Source organism: Alternaria postmessia (genome assembly GCF_024291825.1).
Source record: "Alternaria postmessia strain BMP 2775 chromosome Unknown scaffold_147, whole genome shotgun sequence".
Taxonomy (NCBI): domain Eukaryota; kingdom Fungi; phylum Ascomycota; class Dothideomycetes; order Pleosporales; family Pleosporaceae; genus Alternaria; species Alternaria postmessia.
The window spans coordinates 11,494-29,232 of record NW_026260220.1 but is presented as its reverse complement, the minus strand read 5'-3'; the positions used below and the strand labels follow the sequence as shown (position 1 = coordinate 29,232).

General features: G+C 49.5%; 5 protein-coding genes across 5 annotated transcripts; 3 read left to right on the top strand and 2 right to left on the bottom strand.

Annotated features, from left to right (window-relative positions):
• Positions 1–2,246: 2,246 nt before the first annotated feature.
• On the top strand, positions 2,247–3,879 carry J4E82_010855 (uncharacterized protein; the record flags this gene model as incomplete). The annotated part of the gene is made up of 2 exons (XM_051737065.1): positions 2,247–2,254; positions 2,481–3,879. 2 exons carry the CDS (start codon positions 2,247–2,249, stop codon positions 3,877–3,879), a joined length of 1,407 nt encoding a protein of 468 aa, XP_051583182.1.
• A 1,723-nt stretch (positions 3,880–5,602) lies between these two features.
• J4E82_010854 (uncharacterized protein) lies at positions 5,603–7,249 on the bottom strand (the record flags this gene model as incomplete). The annotated part of the gene is made up of 1 exon (XM_051737064.1): positions 5,603–7,249. One exon carries the CDS (start codon positions 7,247–7,249, stop codon positions 5,603–5,605), a length of 1,647 nt encoding a protein of 548 aa, XP_051583181.1.
• A 2,163-nt stretch (positions 7,250–9,412) lies between these two features.
• J4E82_010853 (uncharacterized protein) lies at positions 9,413–10,180 on the top strand (the record flags this gene model as incomplete). The annotated part of the gene is made up of 2 exons (XM_051737063.1): positions 9,413–9,684; positions 9,736–10,180. 2 exons carry the CDS (start codon positions 9,413–9,415, stop codon positions 10,178–10,180), a joined length of 717 nt encoding a protein of 238 aa, XP_051583180.1.
• A 675-nt stretch (positions 10,181–10,855) lies between these two features.
• Positions 10,856–14,068, bottom strand: J4E82_010852 (uncharacterized protein; the record flags this gene model as incomplete). Its single annotated transcript, XM_051737062.1, has 4 exons — positions 10,856–11,167; positions 11,212–13,439; positions 13,485–13,680; positions 13,727–14,068. 4 exons carry the CDS (start codon positions 14,066–14,068, stop codon positions 10,856–10,858), a joined length of 3,078 nt encoding a protein of 1,025 aa, XP_051583179.1.
• A 1,570-nt stretch (positions 14,069–15,638) lies between these two features.
• On the top strand, positions 15,639–17,618 carry J4E82_010851 (uncharacterized protein; the record flags this gene model as incomplete). The annotated part of the gene is made up of 1 exon (XM_051737061.1): positions 15,639–17,618. One exon carries the CDS (start codon positions 15,639–15,641, stop codon positions 17,616–17,618), a length of 1,980 nt encoding a protein of 659 aa, XP_051583178.1.
• Positions 17,619–17,739: the final 121 nt, after the last annotated feature.

Sequence of the window (17,739 nt, the reverse complement as noted above, 5' to 3'; positions counted from 1 at the left end):
AAAGCTTCAAAGGCGACGGGAAAGCGTGAAGCATATGGCTGTTATCTTTCAGAGAGAACAGCCCGCGTGAGTATACTAGATGCAGATTAGATCTCGTCGAATCTGGTGTCGTCTCCAATTTAATCGACCGGCTTTGATTCACGGCACTTGCAAACTCCAGTTTGGTGAGTCGGCGATGATCGACAGCAACCCCAAGCACGCGACAAGTGGGACAGGACGACCGCTTCAACTCTTGGACGCTTTCCGTGATAGCACAGACGAAGACCCTTTCAGTGACTTCTGGCCGTAATTTCTCCCAGCTGATTGCAGAACAGCGATAACATATACGTCCATCTGTTCCATTCATGCTTCGGTTGCAGGTCCTAGCCCAGTGAGCCGAAGATCGTTGTTATGTTGAGATTCGAGCGCGGCTTGTTCAATGCCTTTAACAACTACCCCTCAGCACTCTGGGTGTTGACCGATGAGATCGCAATATTGAGTGGAGTATCAAGGACCGTAGTTCGTAGCACTTATGACGATGTCCTGGAACAGAGAGGATGGGGAGATTGGAAGATGAGAGGCGGTCCATGAAAGAAGCACAGGCTTCTAGCTAGACCACAATTGAAGCTGCAGTCGCTAGCTCGGTATGGCACATTGGGTAGCGTCGATAACTGGGAAGTGTGTAGGTCGAAGCATGATGGCAGGACTTATGCCCCGCCTCTATTACACATGCTGACGCCTGACGCTAGCTTGAAATGGCACGGGCTAGTCGACACTGATCAGAGCTGTCTCTGGAAAACAATAGTAGCTTCCCTCCTCACTTATGATAAAGGACTACATGCCGTCGAATAATGATGACTGAAATGCATGGACTGAGCCATATCAAGGGCATGTCGGACGAAGGCTGCATGCGGCATGGATTGAATGGGTCGATGCAAAAGCTACATGGTCCATAACGACAGCAAAACAAGATTGCGAGCGCAGTCCCACACGGCGAGTCGCTTACCATACTGGACCTGTCTCTGGCAAGCTTACGTGCATCATTCCGAATGCGTTATCACCTAGCAACTACAGTTGTACTTCGCATCCCGATCTGCTTGAACGTCGACCGCAGTCGCGTTTTGCTACGTGCGATCTTGTCGCTCGATCACATTGTTCCAATCAACCAGCTGCCACATGCTAAGTGTTTCATCGGGAAACGATGGAGTGACAGCTTCGCGAATCGTGGAGGTGTGCGCGCCAGTAATAGGACATTCCTATGCGGCTGTTGGGAGGGTAGCTTTTCTAAAGCCCGGCCTGAGGTGGTCGATCGGTTTGTTATTCGCTTGTTCGTGAGTCTCCGTACGGTGGGCGGATCCGTGAAAGCGCTCTTCGGCATCGTGAGCTTCAATCAACAAAACCTAGGGACGTGAGGTGGTGTAGCCCTTCGTCGCAGGCCGGCCTCGATCGTTGACTAAAAGACATAGGGGAAACGAAGGACTGCTAACGTCTAGCAGCTTCCTGGTCACAACTGCATAACCAGCGAGTATGTATACGAACGACAGAACTGGTGTCGCTGACTCCTGATAGTGTGCTCGGCGGTGTCGGAGAGTGGTGGACTGGCGGTCGAAGCCCCACAGCAAACCGACCCAGCATCTGTACACGTGATGACTCCCGACGCTAGCTTGGAATGGCACACGTTCCGCTCCGCCAACCATTTCTTTGGGAACGCTTTAGTGCTGAATGCGACGAACCTCTACCCTCGCGTTAATTGATGTTGTTTGGCCACAGATTATCGCCCTTTTCCACGTAGAGCCGTTTTCTGTCCCTCGTTATGTTGGACGCTGTTACAATCATTCAGCACGTCAAAGCACAAATCTCATCACTGTCGCGACACCCGCTAGGCAATGATAATATCTGAAAGCGACATTAGCTGCTCTTTTGGTCAATTCAGCGTTCACCTCGAGCAAACCCCTTCGGATTTGTGGGACGCTCTCAGCTCCACAGATCAGATCATTGGCGCGGGTAGCGGCATCGTTGCTAGCAAACGAGGATGGAGAATCCTCGCTAACTGCTGCCTTGCGCCACGGTTTGCTGCAAGGGGTATCACATAAGGCAACCACCCAAGAGGAAGCGCGCCTAATGTTTCTTCCTCCCGCAGTCAATTGTTTCACGAACAATCTTGTGCACGCTGCCATCTTTTCGGGAGTTTGTCGACGCTGCGCTCGTCGACCGACACTCACCTTCTTGCTGAAGGCGTTCTTCGGAACCTGCTCGACGAACTGAACATGACGTAGTACCTCGACGTCACACTTGCGCCCACATCTCAACATGCTAGCGAGCTCGCGCCGCTTCCCGCGTAGTTCCAGTCATTCTACGAACGGGCGCACGATCGGGTGTTCAGCTAAAACTCCCTGGAACCCTCACAAATGGCTCCATTTACTATGCGCTTTGGTTGGCATAGCCATCTGTATTAATATTTTCGTCCTGTTCAACTGGACTTATGTCGAAACCTTACCAAGCGATATCCTGGGGAAACAAGCTTTCCACCCCAAGCCTTTCGTGTCGACAGCGCATGGCTCTGAGTCGCAAACCGACAGTGAACCTGACTTCTGGACATGGGACACGAAGACCCAGTTCAAGACTAGAGAAAGTGTTGGCCAGCAGAGCGGCGTCGCAGACGAATGCGCTCTCTTTCCAGTGCACCTTCTCTCGAAGATTCAGGTCGTCCTAAAAACTGGAGCAGCAGACGATGTGTCGCGGACTGATGCGCAGCTTTCGACGGTCATAAAATGCATCTCCAACATCTTGATCGTTTCAGACGGGAACCACACCTACGGTCGTGACCACCAAGCTATCGACACTCTCGCGAATCTGCCGCCGAACACGTACTTGAAGCCTGAGGATTACGTCGTCTACGAGGCGCAAAAAAATGCAAGCCAGGAGGGCAGGAAGCTGCAGCAGGGTCATAAAGGCTGGGTGATCGACAAGTACAAGTTCTTGCCGGAAGTGGAGAAGGCGATTGAGCGCAACAATGCGGCCGAGTGGTACGTGTTTCTTGAAAGCGATACGTACATGTTCTGGGACAACGTCTTCCGTCTTTTAGAGAACTACAATAGCTCAGTGCCTTACTACTTCGGATCGCCATCGCCTGGCAGAAAGTACCAATCTGGACCAGATCCTGAGAACGAAGGGCAGGTGTGGTTTGCATACGGAGGCGCAGGCTTCATACTCTCCACGGCCGCTGCGCACCGACTGGTGGATCGTCCAAGCAACAGCATCGGCCTCAAGGGTCCTCGGCTCGCTATCGAATACATGGAAGACATCAGAGCCGACTGCTGTGGCGACAGTATACTGGGATGGGCTCTGCACGACAAAGCTGGAATAAGTATCGGTGGACTATGGCCCATGTTCAGCCCTCATCGGCTCGAAAACATCCCGTTTGGCAAAGACTACTGGTGCGAACCTGTCATCAGCCTACACAAGACTCACCCGTTCCTCTATAAAGACCTTTGGTCCTGGGAGAACGAACGAAGATCAGCAAGTGAGCACCCCGTGCTCTATCGTGATCTACTTTTCTCGTTTCACGGCAACTTCTCTCAGCGCGAGAACTGGGATGCAGCATTCGACGCAGGCTTTCAGCTGCCTGATAATTCCACTGTCCACACGAGTCTCGATGCTTGCAGAACCGGGTGTTTTCAACACAACGATTGTATGCAGTACACTTGGCATGGACGGCACTGCTATTACGCGAAGGCTTTGTATATTGGTAATGCGAAACAGCCAGATGGCCATCACGACCCAGAAGATAGAAAGTATATCAGTGGTTGGGATATCACGAAGATACAAACTCAAAGCTTCGAGAGAACATGCGAAGAGGGAGCGCATTGGGTGAAACCAAGCATCGAAAGAAAGTACTGAACGCCTGAGGTGTCGGGTCCGTGACCTACGATGGGTAGGATGCCGAAAGCATAGCACGTAAACAATCCTAATACTATCATACACTTATATCTCCATCGTGCAAATAGCTCACTCCTGGCCGAGATTCCGTAACATGCAAGTAGCGCGATATCAAAGGCACGCTCGCGTCAGTCATAATGATTCGATCGATGGACATCACGCTCTGTCGACCAAGGCCTGGCCAGCTTTGCGACATTGGTCTACTTGTCGAGATCAACATAACCAATCAAGCAAGACGAATCTCGGCCAAGACGGCGTTCGGGAAGTTCTCGTAGTCTACATCTGCCGACGGTTGCTTGTTGGGAAATTGTTTTATGGCGTTCAATTGCATGTGATTTGTTACATTTCCGTTCATGCCCTATAGCAAGACCACTTGTCCCATCCACCAGAGCACCAAGCATAAACACCGGGACCATACTGCCTCGTGCACGCCGCAGGAGTGTTCACGTCGAGAACAAAGGGATAGTATTGAACGCCACAACGCCAGTCATTGCATGTGTCTCCTACCCGGAGATCTATGGCTCCGGTATTGTACTGATCCCTACAGGCCCGAGGCATGTCGATGCCGCCGAGCCGCTCGCCAGCTGCTACAGCAGCAGCGGAGGGCGCAACGAGGGCTGCTGGAGCAGCGACTCCTGGCACAGCCAGGAGGCTGAAGCCAATGATTGTGGTGAGGATAGTGGTGTGGGCGACCATATCGATGGGTGTCTTGGTGAAGCTAAGTCAGCATAGAGAAGGAGGAAGAGACGTGTTTATGTGTCGTGGACTACTCTAAGTAGGGGGCATTGTATCTATTACACACCTGGACACTTGATGGGAGATAGTGAGAGCGCTAGGTTGTATCAAGGACTTTGGAATGAGAAGTGGAATGCGGCGTGATCGTGAATCAGGTGAAAATAGAGAGGATGGAGAGGATGGAGAGAATAGAGAGAATAGAGAGGATGGAAAAGAGCTGTCTAAAGTGAAAAGAAGCTCTTTCTATAGCGACTCGCTGGTACTTGAACACGTGCCGTTACGGAAGTCTTCTACGTATCGCTCCATCGTTAGCCACGTCAAAGCCTTCGAACAGGTCATCTTGCTTGTAGGCTAGGCCTTTGCGGGGTATGAAGGAGCTGGTATGCATTGATTCGATAACACTAGGCCTCTCCTCGTGACAGGAATTGCCTTAATACATATCAGCTTCTTCATGTGTGTAAAGTGGCTCATGCCACAATGCGGCGCAGCTTAGTGGGGTCAATTCTTGGACAGGTGGCCGCAACAATTGATTGGCCGTCATGAGACCGTTGCTGTACAGAAGGATGAGTAGACCAGAGAGCGAGGTCAATCTCGGTCGAACGCCATTTTGTCGACGACTCGCAGTGAAAGCGGGACGACGATTCATAGACTACTTAACACAGTTAAAGCAGATATTGATGTAGAAGGTGAAAGTAACAGAATAGATAGCAATCCTATTCTCGACATGGTCTAGATACAGTGGAATGGTGTCTCTGTATCTTGAAGCAGACATTGTCAAGCGGTTCATAGAGATGGGTACGGGTAGTCCCCACTATCACGTGCGGTTTTGTGGGGCTATGGTGACGCAGTTGACCAATCGATAACTCCGCCCGCATCCGAGACATAGTTAACCATGCAAAGGCTGACACGCAAGGTCCATGAACACATAAGTATCATGACAGTCTTTACCTCATTCCTCGACTCCGATATCCTTCAACCAACTTTGCCTTGTCCAGAAGATCTCCCAAGCTTTCTGCCATCGCTCCTCCTTCAGACCCCGAAGCCATTCCTTAAACGCGATCTCCTCTTCGCCGACTCTGATCACACCATTCTTGATACCCTTCCAGTCCTTCATAGGGCCTTTGATGTAGTGATGGTTCGCGCCACAGAAGCTTAGCCACGGTTCTTCGATCTCTCCTTTTGTTTGCTTCATGCGCTTGAAATAGCAACCTTCGCATATGTCTGTGTTGGGACACAGCATGCAGTAATAGAGCGGTTGAGTCCACGACGACAATGTCTCCATGCCGCATTCCCCATCACAGCCTATAGCCCCTTGTCTAAGGTCTTCGTCAAGCTTGGCAGGCTCCTCTATCGTCGGCTCTGGTCGATCCGCAACTCCCAAGTGGTCAAGCACTTCCCCTATTTTACGATCGGAATACTCTGCCTCATCAACTCCAGACAACTTATCTCTCTGGTTGTTTTCTGACGTCTCGTCGCTTGCTGTAGGGTTTTCTTCTTCCCCTGCAGTCGCTTGATCGCAATCTGCCTCAGCAACGCCCGTGTTGACCAAACCCTCCGAACTTTCAGATGCTATATCGTCTGCATTGTCCTCATGTATTGCGCGATCCAAGATGGAGAATTGAGCACTGATAGCAATCATCGCATCTCGTTGGAGACTATCCAATGATGCTAATACCTTGGCTAGTAGTCGCAGACTTGGCGAGTCGTTCCAGGAAACACTGTCTTCAAGGCCATCGATGCAATTCTTGAAGAGCTCATCCATGTGTTTCTGATAGTCTTTGGCAGGGCCTATAACTCGGAGCATGTTTGCATAGAGCATACCGACATGGGATTCCCGCTCGTCGTAATTGTCGCCATGAGCACTCGGCAGTGCTCTCAGGGTCTCCATGATGGTTTCCTTTCGAAGTGGATCGGGGGTCATCTGAAATTCATAGAAAAGGATGTTTGCGAGCTGCAACTGGTGTTGGGTCTTTGTCTCGTTCATGGTTTCTTCGAATTCAGGATCCGGTTTCGTTTTCATAGCCAGAATTTCCTGCCGCAGCGATTTGCCCCTGTCGATATCCCCGAGGACTGGATAATAGATGTATGCAATTGCCCCCCGGAGATTGAATAGATGAAGGCTCTGCGGCGGAAGGTCCCTGGCAGAAGCAGTCAGCCATTCGAGTAGCAGGTTAGTCTGTCCAGTCAGCTTCGCTGCTCTTTGCACACTAATCACAGAATCATCCTGCACCTCATCTTCGAAACAATAGGCAAACCAAGTGTTCCGCTCCTTATCAGTCCAACTCTTAAGGACCTCCATCAGCTTCGATGCATTTTCTTCATCCTCGAACGACGCTATGTCGTCTAGCATATAGCCATCGAACGGTTCTTTGCTCTGGAGGGCCTGGACTCTTCTTGCTTCGTTGAATATCTGTAAGGCCTCCTCCGCTCGCCCCAGATTAACAAGAGCAGAAACTTTGTCCGTCAGAATTTCGACTCGTGCCATGTTGAAAGCCGATAGCTGTTGGGTATGAACTCCCTCTACATGTTGCTCAAGCAGCATGAGGTAAGCTCGGTCGAGGCACTCGATTGCCTTCGCTTCCTGGTCGTTGTCCATGTAGACTATTGCTAGAAGGTCAATCGTTGTAACTTGGTCAAAAATGTCACCTCTCATGCACCAGACTTGTCAACAATCAAGCCAGCTTGATCGCTATTAAGCTGGCGCATCAAGCTGGCTAATCAATCAAGCCAAGCTGGAGTAGAGGTACAAATTAATTAAGCCAAGCTGCTGTAAGCTAGCTTGATTGTTTGGCTTGATTGGCTTAATTGGCTAAGGCCTACGCGTGAGGTTGTTGGGTTTGCCGTAGCAGCGATCACACGATACTTTTTTGGTGTTGAGGTCAGCAACTAATATACAAAAAAAATTCCTAACAACGCTGTATATACATATATATATACAAAAAAACCTTACGATAGAGCTATTACTGCCGCGATTCAAATACAGCAAAAAAAAATCTCCTAATACTACAGTGTGTCGCTGACGGCTGCCTGCTTCGGGCGACCGTGGGCGACACACTGTAGCACCAGCAAGTACAAATACAGTAGCTATTATACACCTCTACTATCGCTTGCTAGGCGTAGTAGAGACGATTGTAGGCCTAATATTACTGTATATATCTATAGTGTTGAGGTTGTTGCTACAGGTAAAGGTAGATGTTGTAAATAACGAAAAAACGCGTTGTTTCAACTGCGCAATTGTACAACTACAACACAATATTTACAGTATATTGCGCTGCGTATCTTACAAACAGACAACTACAATTTAATTGCTGCTGTTGAATCTAATTAATTGTTGCGTTGTTGTGGTTGCTTTTAGTAGTTACGATAGAGGGTGCTAAGCAATACATCTCGTGCTACTTAGGTAACTATCTTATATTGTAACCGTACAACTCTGTATACACAACGCCACCCACAACACGTACTTTTCAGCTGTATCACGTACCGCCTACGCGCCGCTGTATTGCCGCTGGCTTTCTGCATTTATTGCTATATCCTTGTCGCAGTTATGCCGCAGAAGAGACGCGCTAAAGACGCTGTTACAGCGTTAACAACAAAGCGTCCTAAACCTACACCTAGCAGCACCTACAGCTAAGCTATACCTATTGAAAGCCCTTAATCGTTACCTTGTCCGTCGCCCCGTAAAGCCCTAGTTGAAGCGTCCTAGGTATTAAGTTTTGAAGCGCAATTGCGCAAGTTGCAAATAGAGGAGTATATTAACCTACCTACTGAGGGCAGCGAGGAGGCAACGATAGCAACTAGCGAGTCTAACAATACAGCTTTAGACGAGGAGTTAGAGGATAACTTCAATAGCATTAATTGGGATTGTCTCCCTTGGTTTATAAAGCCTATAGCGTCGTAGCGTTACAAGAAAAGCTGGGTCTATAACTACAGCTGGCGTGTCGCGCTGCGAAGCAATCCTTAACGCATATATTTTGTATGCCGCTATTGTTATAAGCATAAGCTTATTAACCTCGGCGTTACGAAGGTATACGAGACAACAAACTTAACGTCTTCTGCCTATCGACACCTTGGAGAGAAGAGACGCGGCTATGGCCACCAACTACCTCACGTAACAGCTCGTTCTACAACGATAAGTGTCCTCTAACAAGTACTTACTAGCAATTGGGTTAGCTAGAGTATCGCGAACGAGCTCTCCGGCTTTAACTCCTAGCGCTTTTGGCTTAACGCAGTTAGCTGGCTTATTGAAGCTAACCTCCTACTGTCTACGTTTGAATCGCTAGCTTTTCGACAATTAATATTGTTAGCTAACGTCTAAGTAGAAGCGGCACTGTGGACGTCCTACAATAGCGTCTCTCGTTACGTTATGCGCCTGTACGACTACTTACGGCCGCAAGTTGTTACAGAACTGTCGCGGGCACAGAGCAAGATACACATAAGTTTTAACGGCTGGACAACAAAGGGTGGCAAGCGTGGGTTCTTAGGTATTGTTGCCTACTACGTTGATAAGCAAGGCGATATTGTAGACTTACCTATCGCGCTGCTGCAGTTGACAGGCGCCTACAGTGGACATAGGATGGTAAAGGTTGTTATCTAAACGTTGAAAGAGTTCGGTATAAACGCTTAACGTATTGGCTACTTCGTACTTGACAACGCAAGCAATAACAACACCGCGATAGACGCAATTGCGCTAACAATAGGCTTTAACCTACGCTATCGCCGCCTCTGTTGTAGTCCTTATACAATTAACCTTGTCGGCTAGATGCTCCTCTGGGGAGAAAACAGTGCCTCGTACAACAACGATACCGCTGAGATTACTGCTGAAAGCGAGTATATGAGCGAGTGGAGGCGCGATGGGCCCTTAGGCGTACTCCTAGGTATCGTCAACTACATTAAAACACCACAGCAATACGCTCTTTTTGCTGACTTTCAGCGCCTTGCCCATCGCGAGCTACCAGCTGACGCACCTCCCGATAAACGCAAGATCCTTGAGCCCGTTAAGCCTGTTATTACACGCTGGAACTCCTTCTACTCGTGCTTTGAGCGCGCTGTACAGCTTTAACCGGCGATTAACGCGTACGCCAGCCACTATATAAAGCGTATACGGGACGAGGATACCTACGCTGAGTCGCGGCGCAACAAACTGCCTTACGCGCTACACTGGATGAGATCGGACGGCCTTACAACGCACGATTGGGCGGTAGTTACGGAGTATATGGACGCTTTGAAGCCGCTGAAAGCTGCTACAAAGCGCCTTGAGGGGCGCGGCAACAGCGGGAGGTTTAGCTGTATTGCTGAAGTCATCCTAGTATTCGAGTATATACTTAACTACTACGAATCGCGCGTACTGGCTTACAAGGCCGTTGAGTATAACGCCCACGACGAGGCGCCTGAGGACCACCTTGCGATTAACATGCGCGCAGCGTGGGCGAAAGCCAGCGAGTATTACTCTAAATTAGACCTATCGCCCGCCTACTACGCAGCTACGATACTCTACCCGTATTACCGATTGTATTGCGACAAATCCTAGGGTACTGAGAAACCTAGCTGGCTTAAGTCCAACAACCTTAGTTTCCGCGGCTTGTGGGCTTAATACAATACCAGTCAACTAGCTGTACGACGCCTAAAGGTACTATCGAACGATATAGACGACGCAATCGACAGCATTATTGATCCTACAACTGCTAGCAACAGCGACGAGGCAGCTGACGACGAGTATACCTAGTGGAAGCTGTGCGAGCGGCGGGTGGAGAAGGGCAGCGAGTACGCCAACAACCTAATAAAATACTGGTTATTAATGCGGGATCGCTATCCTTAACTTAGCAAGCTTGCGCTTAACGTACTGTCTATCCCAGCGTCGAGCTGCGAGTGTGAGCGTATGTTCAGCGAGTTGGGTGATCTCCTAGAGCCTCGCCGACGAGGTATACAACCACGACTTCTGGCGGCAATACAGTGCGTACGACGGTGGCGTACAGCTGGTCTAGGCGACGATAAACTCAACAACAGAAACTCTATAACTGACGATAAGATAGAGGCGTTGTACGGCGTAAGCGCGTGGGACGTTAGAGACAGCAGCAATACTAACAGCGATTCGGAAACTCAACTCTAAAAAAAGTCACGATATAGCCAATACCACCTATTTGTATAGCCTCAAAAACGCTTTGACCATCAAGCCAATTAAGCCAAACAATCAAGCTGGCTTGTTTTAACCCACCAAGCCAATTAAGCTAAGCTGAAGTAGAGGCACCCAACAATCAAGCCAAGCTGGGGTACCCAGCTTGCTTGGCTTGATTGTTGACAAGTCTGTCATGCACTCGACCGCACTCTCCAGGTGGGTTATAGCTTCCGTGGCCAATTTTTGTTTACGATCAGGATCGTCTGTCGAGTCGATGTAGTCAGCCAGCGTGAAACCAGTGACTCGCAAAGCCTTGTAGTCCTTAGATGGAACATTATATTGCGTGATGACAGCGTTGATATATTGAAGTGGATCATCTTCATTAGCCTCGAGACGATTCGCCTGTAGATTCTTAGATTCGTCTTTACACCGGATGACAAACTTACACAAGCAAGCGCAGATTTCACGAATCGAAAGATTTCGGGTATCCAAAATTCATCGTCGGCATCCAACCAGTTCTGCACGTGACCTTGAGCTAGCGGCAGCAAAACATTATCCCGGTTGACAGTAACCGCCCAGTCCAAGATTTCGTCATTTATTGACCCGTTTGGCAGCGTTGTTGCCTTTTTCGCCCATGGTGTAAGTGTATCGAACCAAGCGGTAGGTCCATCGGGGGTGGGCTCTGGATATATCTCCGTGTCCGTTGCTAGCTCCTCGAACAGTTTGGCGACATTGTTCTTATTATTGGTGATGCAGTGAAGGATGACCAGCACATCACGGACAACAGCAGAGGAAACAGTATCCACATCTAGCTCTTTGAGATGTTCATACCAATAAGTGATGGCGTAGAGCGTAAGTCCTGACCTCGTCGATGATCGAGGTTCCTGGGCCGCTGTCATCATGATATCTACACACATCTGAAGGATCGTAAGATGTGCAGCGGCAGCAGGCGTTCGAAACTCTGTTGTACCATCGTCTTCGACACTCACACTCTTGAAGTATTGCCGAAGAGAGCGGTCCTGGAAACATAGGGGAGAGTCTTCGTAGTCGATTACAAGCATGCCGTCGTCTTTCGACTCGTCGTTCTCGTCGTCATCATTTTCATCGTCCTTAGCGTCTTCCTCAAGTTGACGTGCTTGGGTAAGCTCAAGAATGCGTGACGAACGTCCAATAATCTCCTCTTCGATATCGAATGTGTCATCAGGTAATGTGAGTCGAATCAGACCGGAAGCCTCAGTCACACTCAATGATCGTTTAGAGAACGCCAGCCACGCAAACAATTTTTTCATTGCCTGGTATTGTTCATTCGACCGGTTTTGGCGACACTCATCTAAAAGAAGTCGGTAAAGTCCATGCAGGTTCGGAGGCAGGTTCTCTAATGCTTGTGAGACTGCTCGTTCTCGACCGATATACGAGAACCTCCTAAGCATATGCTCGACGTAAAGCATACTGTCCGCTTGCTTGACTACTTTGCTAGTGATAGCTTTCTTGACCTTGTGACTGAACTTGCGCACGCGCGGAAGTGTATGTAGGCGATCTTTCACGAGTAGTTTCATGTCGCGTTTGATCTCCTGCTTGGTGATATCGAGAACCAAGGGTCCGAGAGACTGTAGTGTCGGGATCTCTCCCGGTCTGCTCGTTGCAAAGACCGAGACATTAGCTTTCTGATCCTTTAAGTCAGACAGAAACTGCGTGAATATCCCACCTTCCTGTACATGTGCCTCGTCTAGGCCGTCAAAGACAAGAAAGAGGCGGCTGCCAACTTTGTTGTCACTTGGAAACATTGAGAGAAAGAACCGTTGCCAAGTGGTCTCTGCTGGCGTGGTGGACTTGTCCTTGATCTTGGCTGCAACCTGTTCGGCGTATCTGTTGTTAGACCCGGCGATTTGAAGTGCAGCAGAAGCAAACGCATTCTGCATTGACTGTTGATAAGGATGTTCTTCTTTGAAATAAAAGTAGGCGAAGCAGTCGTGTTCATTTTGCGTGCGTCGTAGCTCTTGATCAGCCGAATAGGCTAAGAATGACTTGCCCATTCCCTCGGCACCTCGTAGCCACAATAGAGGGTTTTCTCTATCCACCCATTTCTTGAAGGATGTATGTTCGTGCAACCATTCAGCGGTTTTCTTGACCTTGGCATCGCTCATGTCTTCTTCTTGCAACAAGTTTCGCTGGTGGGCATCCTGCCACGAAGGAAACGCACTGTAATTCTCGGCAAAGAACTTCTTGAGCTCGCGCAAAGCTTGGAACTTGCGATCACCAATGTCGCCTTTGGGTTTCCGAGCTTGTTTCTTTTTGTCATCATTTTCTGATTCTTTGCTCAACTTGGCTGTATGTTTCAAAATCTGGCGAAGTAGAGCGCTCTCTTCAGCATGGTTTTCGGATAGCTGATATTGGACAGCGCAGAATCCCTCGCTGACGACAACCTGGAGATTTAGGGTGCTCGCGTAGACTTGCTGGATGTCCTTTCCCAAGTTTTCGCGGTATGATTGCAGCTTCTTATCGAGTTCGTCCAGTTTAGCACTGTTGACAAGCACGTCGTCCTGTACGGTCTTGATAGAGCTGTAGCTTTCGAACCCCACAGCTTCGTCGAGTTCCTGGATCGATGCCTGCATTGCAGCATACGCCGATACAAGCTCTTCATCTACTTCGTTCCACAATGCATTGAGCCAATGCTCTACCAGCGATTAGCGGAGCCCTAAGATAAATCGGGCCAACCTACTGATCTTCTTCTCGTCCACTAGACGTCTTACCCTGCCGCATACCGATAGCTGCATAGAGAAGATTCTGACGATTGCGATCGCAAGTGGACCAGATTGTGCTCGTCCTTCCAGAATCGATAATCGCTCGAAGAAACGAGCTGAATATGCAAAGAATTCTTCAACGCGGTCGTATTCAGCTCTGACCCCTGCGAAAGCCTGACCTTGTTGAGCGCTTCCTATCTGGGAGACAAATACTACTCACGGATATGAAGCGACTAGCAGCCGTGAACACCAGTCCCACTGGCATCGCCGGTGGAAACGCACTGACTGCAGCTCCGACTGCAGCAAACCCATCGATGCATTTCTGGAAGTCGCCGAGATGGTCACCCATAGCCGATCGGAAGCTCGACATCTTGCTACCGTCGTCTCGAAACCCTTTGAACTTCTTCATATCTGTATCGGTTTGTCGCATGACCTCGGTGATACTTCGTGCGCCCAAGGCCGAAAGGTCCTCTTTAGTGCGTGCATTGTAGTCTCGTATCGCCTCTGTCCATAAACGACCAAGATCAGTCTGTGCGCTTCGTTGTGAGACTTTAGTCGCCATGCTGTGTCAAGGGAGCTGGGAGATGAAGAGCTGGCGGAAGTATGGATTACCCTCTATATTTATGCGACGATGTGTAGTAAGTATTGGAAGGCTAAGGACACTCCGTTTCATCAACTGCAAGCGCCACCAGTGCGAGGTCCGATACACATGTGTCTGCCTGACGATCTGTGTGCTGGTGGTCGGGGGCCGGAAACGGGTATCGTCTATGGCCAGACGACGCGAACGCCTACAATGGCTGTATGGCGCGATTGGTATGCGGAGTATACAGGAGAACGCCACTGTATGTATTGAGGATAGCAGGCTGCTGTATTAGCAAGTTGCGCAAGCGAAGCAAGCTGAAAGCCACTTCACAAGGCCATGTGCCTGCGAACACGATCTATTGATGCGAGAGCTGCATGAACCAGCATAATGACAGGACGATCATAAGAGTTCCTTGTTCATCGGTAGATAATTAGACTAATCAACTGCGTCGCAGTGCGGCTGCTGTGCGCTGAAAGCATTTGAAAAATCGCTCGTTGCATAGCGTTGCTTCACGACGGGAGCGGGGAATTACCTCGCCCATGCTTTTCAGCCGAGCCACGCAACGATGGCGCGCACCCTGCAGCCACGTCTGATAACATCAACCATTTCTAGCGAAAGTGCAGGCGAAGAACCGTGGGGCCTGTCTGGTCGTAAGAGCACTCCGTATGGTCGGGTTGGATTGAGCACTGGAGAACTGGCGAAATGGTGTAGCGCAGATGCGTCGCGGTACGTACGTTTTATGCCGCAGCCTGCCGCTAACCTAAAGCGGCGAGGTGGGGCAATGAGCCGATGCCTTGCAAGTAAACCTGCCGTCTCATGAACGATCGAAGACACGATGGGCCAGACGGGCATAGGGGTCATCAGAACAACAGACACTGCTTGTGCTTGTTCCAGAATGAGATCGGCCCCTAGGCCGGCGATGTAACCTTCGATAAGCGATTCGAGAGACACATGCTGAGTTCTGCGACCAACAATACTGCTCGGCTATTTAGCCGTACGTAAGTTTCCTATGTGATACCTGCATCCACTAGCCCTCATAACCACCGAGGAGCACGATGTTTAACAGAGAAAGGATGTACGATCTTGCATCAGCAGCCTGTAGTTCGTGTGATTCAAGATCCAATCTTTATGACATTACATGATCGGTTCGGGTAGCATCGTCTCCCACTATGTACTGTATCATCAGAGATAATACGATGTGACAAGTCTTTCGGTCCCTGCGATAGACGGGTCATGTAAAGTCGCCTCTTTTGAGGTTGTTCTCATCCCCGCATGGCCTAACTTGCTTTCGGCCTCCTGCAGGATAGAGCAGCTGAAAACGCCAGCCTTTCGCATCTTCATGTCAGCCAAACTCAGCCGCAGCTGAGCAGATCTGCAATAGCACTATTTAGCAAGTTGTGCTGTATGTGATTATGTACCTACGCAAGAGTGTCACGCACTTGGTACCCAACTCACGATACAACGTCATTCACTTCCCGCTGTTGTCTCGTTGCTGATCAACAGACCAAATCGATCAAGGCACGAAGTCCCGAGACTTCCAAAGATCCTGATGGCCATGGCAGGTCTCGATATCGCGGGTGTGGTCGGCACTTGGGTCGCTGCCGGCCTTGCCGTCATCGCCTTGTTCGGTATCGTCGGGCCCATCCTGATTTTGCGTGCGTCTAGAACAGAACGACATAAAGCGATAGTCGGCATCGGATCAAGAAATCATGGCTATGTCTCCAAGGGGATCCCAGTCTGGCCTGGCGTGCGCCTAGCGCAAAGAGTTCGCGCGCCACGGATCGACATGGCCCGGAAGTTCAAGGACAAGGAGTGGATCGAATTTGATTCAAGACGGATGAAACTCGACGATAGCAAGGTCTCAGAGTCGCCTGCATCTTGGGTGTCTTTTGGAGCATTTCTAGAAGGTTACGCCGTTGAATTTGAGGCGAACAGCGACATTGCGGTCAGCAGCAGTTCGGCCTTTCTACCCGTTAGCAAAGCGTTCCTGATGACTTTTGCCCTCGTAGGGCGTTTCTCTGACGAGCCAGATAGAAGGCGCAAGATCAAAGGAGATGGGGCTAGGACGTGGGATAGACGCAATGCCAGGAAATACCCACAGTATGACTTCGAGGTTGGGGTACGACACGGTCATCGACTATTTACAGAGATTCATGGTCTGACTGGAACTTTGAGTTTCAAGATGCCCGATGAGGATAGTCATGAGCCTGTTGCTGGAGACATTGTCAAATCGTCATGGTCGGTTGTCTTTGACGGGGAGTCCATATTGGAGCCGCTTCAGATTCCTTCGAACCCAATCAGTCTAGAGGACATGACTATGCTATGTTTGGGCTTCTTACCCTTTTGTGGAGACAATTATATCAATTTTCTTGACCCTTTGGAAGATGACTATAGCAAGGGCGAGGATCGTGATATAGACGACACCAATCAGGTTGGAAAAGGATACACGAGATACACGAGATTAATTTCAAACACAAGGGTGAGGGACGTTGATGGAAACTATGATGACCTTCACGGCTATGTTCGGCCCATGTATAGGGAAAGAACGCCAAGACGCTTCAAGTCCATCATCGATCCGAACGACCCACCTATCACAGTTATCGCATATCAGCTTTGGGACATCATCCTGGTTGAAGCCAAAATCTTAGCACATTTGCCCCGGCAAGAAAATGCTAAATACTTCGCACTTCTTGAAATGGGACTCGATGGGAAGACTCAATCCGAGCTACGAAAGTTATCTGACCATACCTTTGTGCCAGCCGCCGCACCCTGGGTTCGACTGGATGTACCATCTTATGCACAAAGCGACTCCAGTACCGAATACTACATCAGACGTGTAGACGCTCAGCGAATCGCTCTGAGTTTGCTCAATATACCTTGGCACCCCGAGGGATATCTTTTACCTGGCGTCGCGAAGAAACACAGTCGAGCCAAAGTTATGCAACGGTTAGGTTCAATCTCTGGAAGAACACGTCCATTTCTCATTCGCCTCCGGCAAGGAATCTCAGCATTGAATCTTAGTTCCAAAGATGAGCAGAGCTTCCTAAAGTCCTCCGAACTGGTTGTCAAAAGAGCTGCCTCGTCGCCTACGAGAAGGTCCTTGCTGGAGCCACTCTTCCTTTTTGACGAAATTGTCAAAGACTTGCAGCATGAACGCGTCGAGGTCCAACAAATGGTCGGTATCCTGATGTTGACCAACGAGGAGTTTGCGGATCTGGTGTACCAATCTGCCCGACACATGACAGTCTCGTCCAAGGTGCCGATCGAGTTTGACTTCCGTGCTGGAACTTTGACGATCCCAAGCACGTTCGGCACCGTACAGACCTTTGAGTTAGATGTGGAGAATCTACAGAGGCAGCAGCAACTCCAGCTGGGAGCTCAGGGCAAAATTTCTGTTGAGCATTCGGACATCCTCAAAGCCGCTTTGCGGGCCTATCTGAGAAGTCTGATGCTTGCAAGTTGTTATGATGCAGAACCATTGACCGATTGCTTCGATAGTATCACGGGGGATATTTTATACATGGCATGACAAGCACACGAGATGGGTGGTATACAATTCCTCTATTGTCAAGGACATTTACTCTTGCACTTAGCCACCCAACAAACTGTTATGAACCTAGGCCTCCTATACATATCCACGAACTCAACCT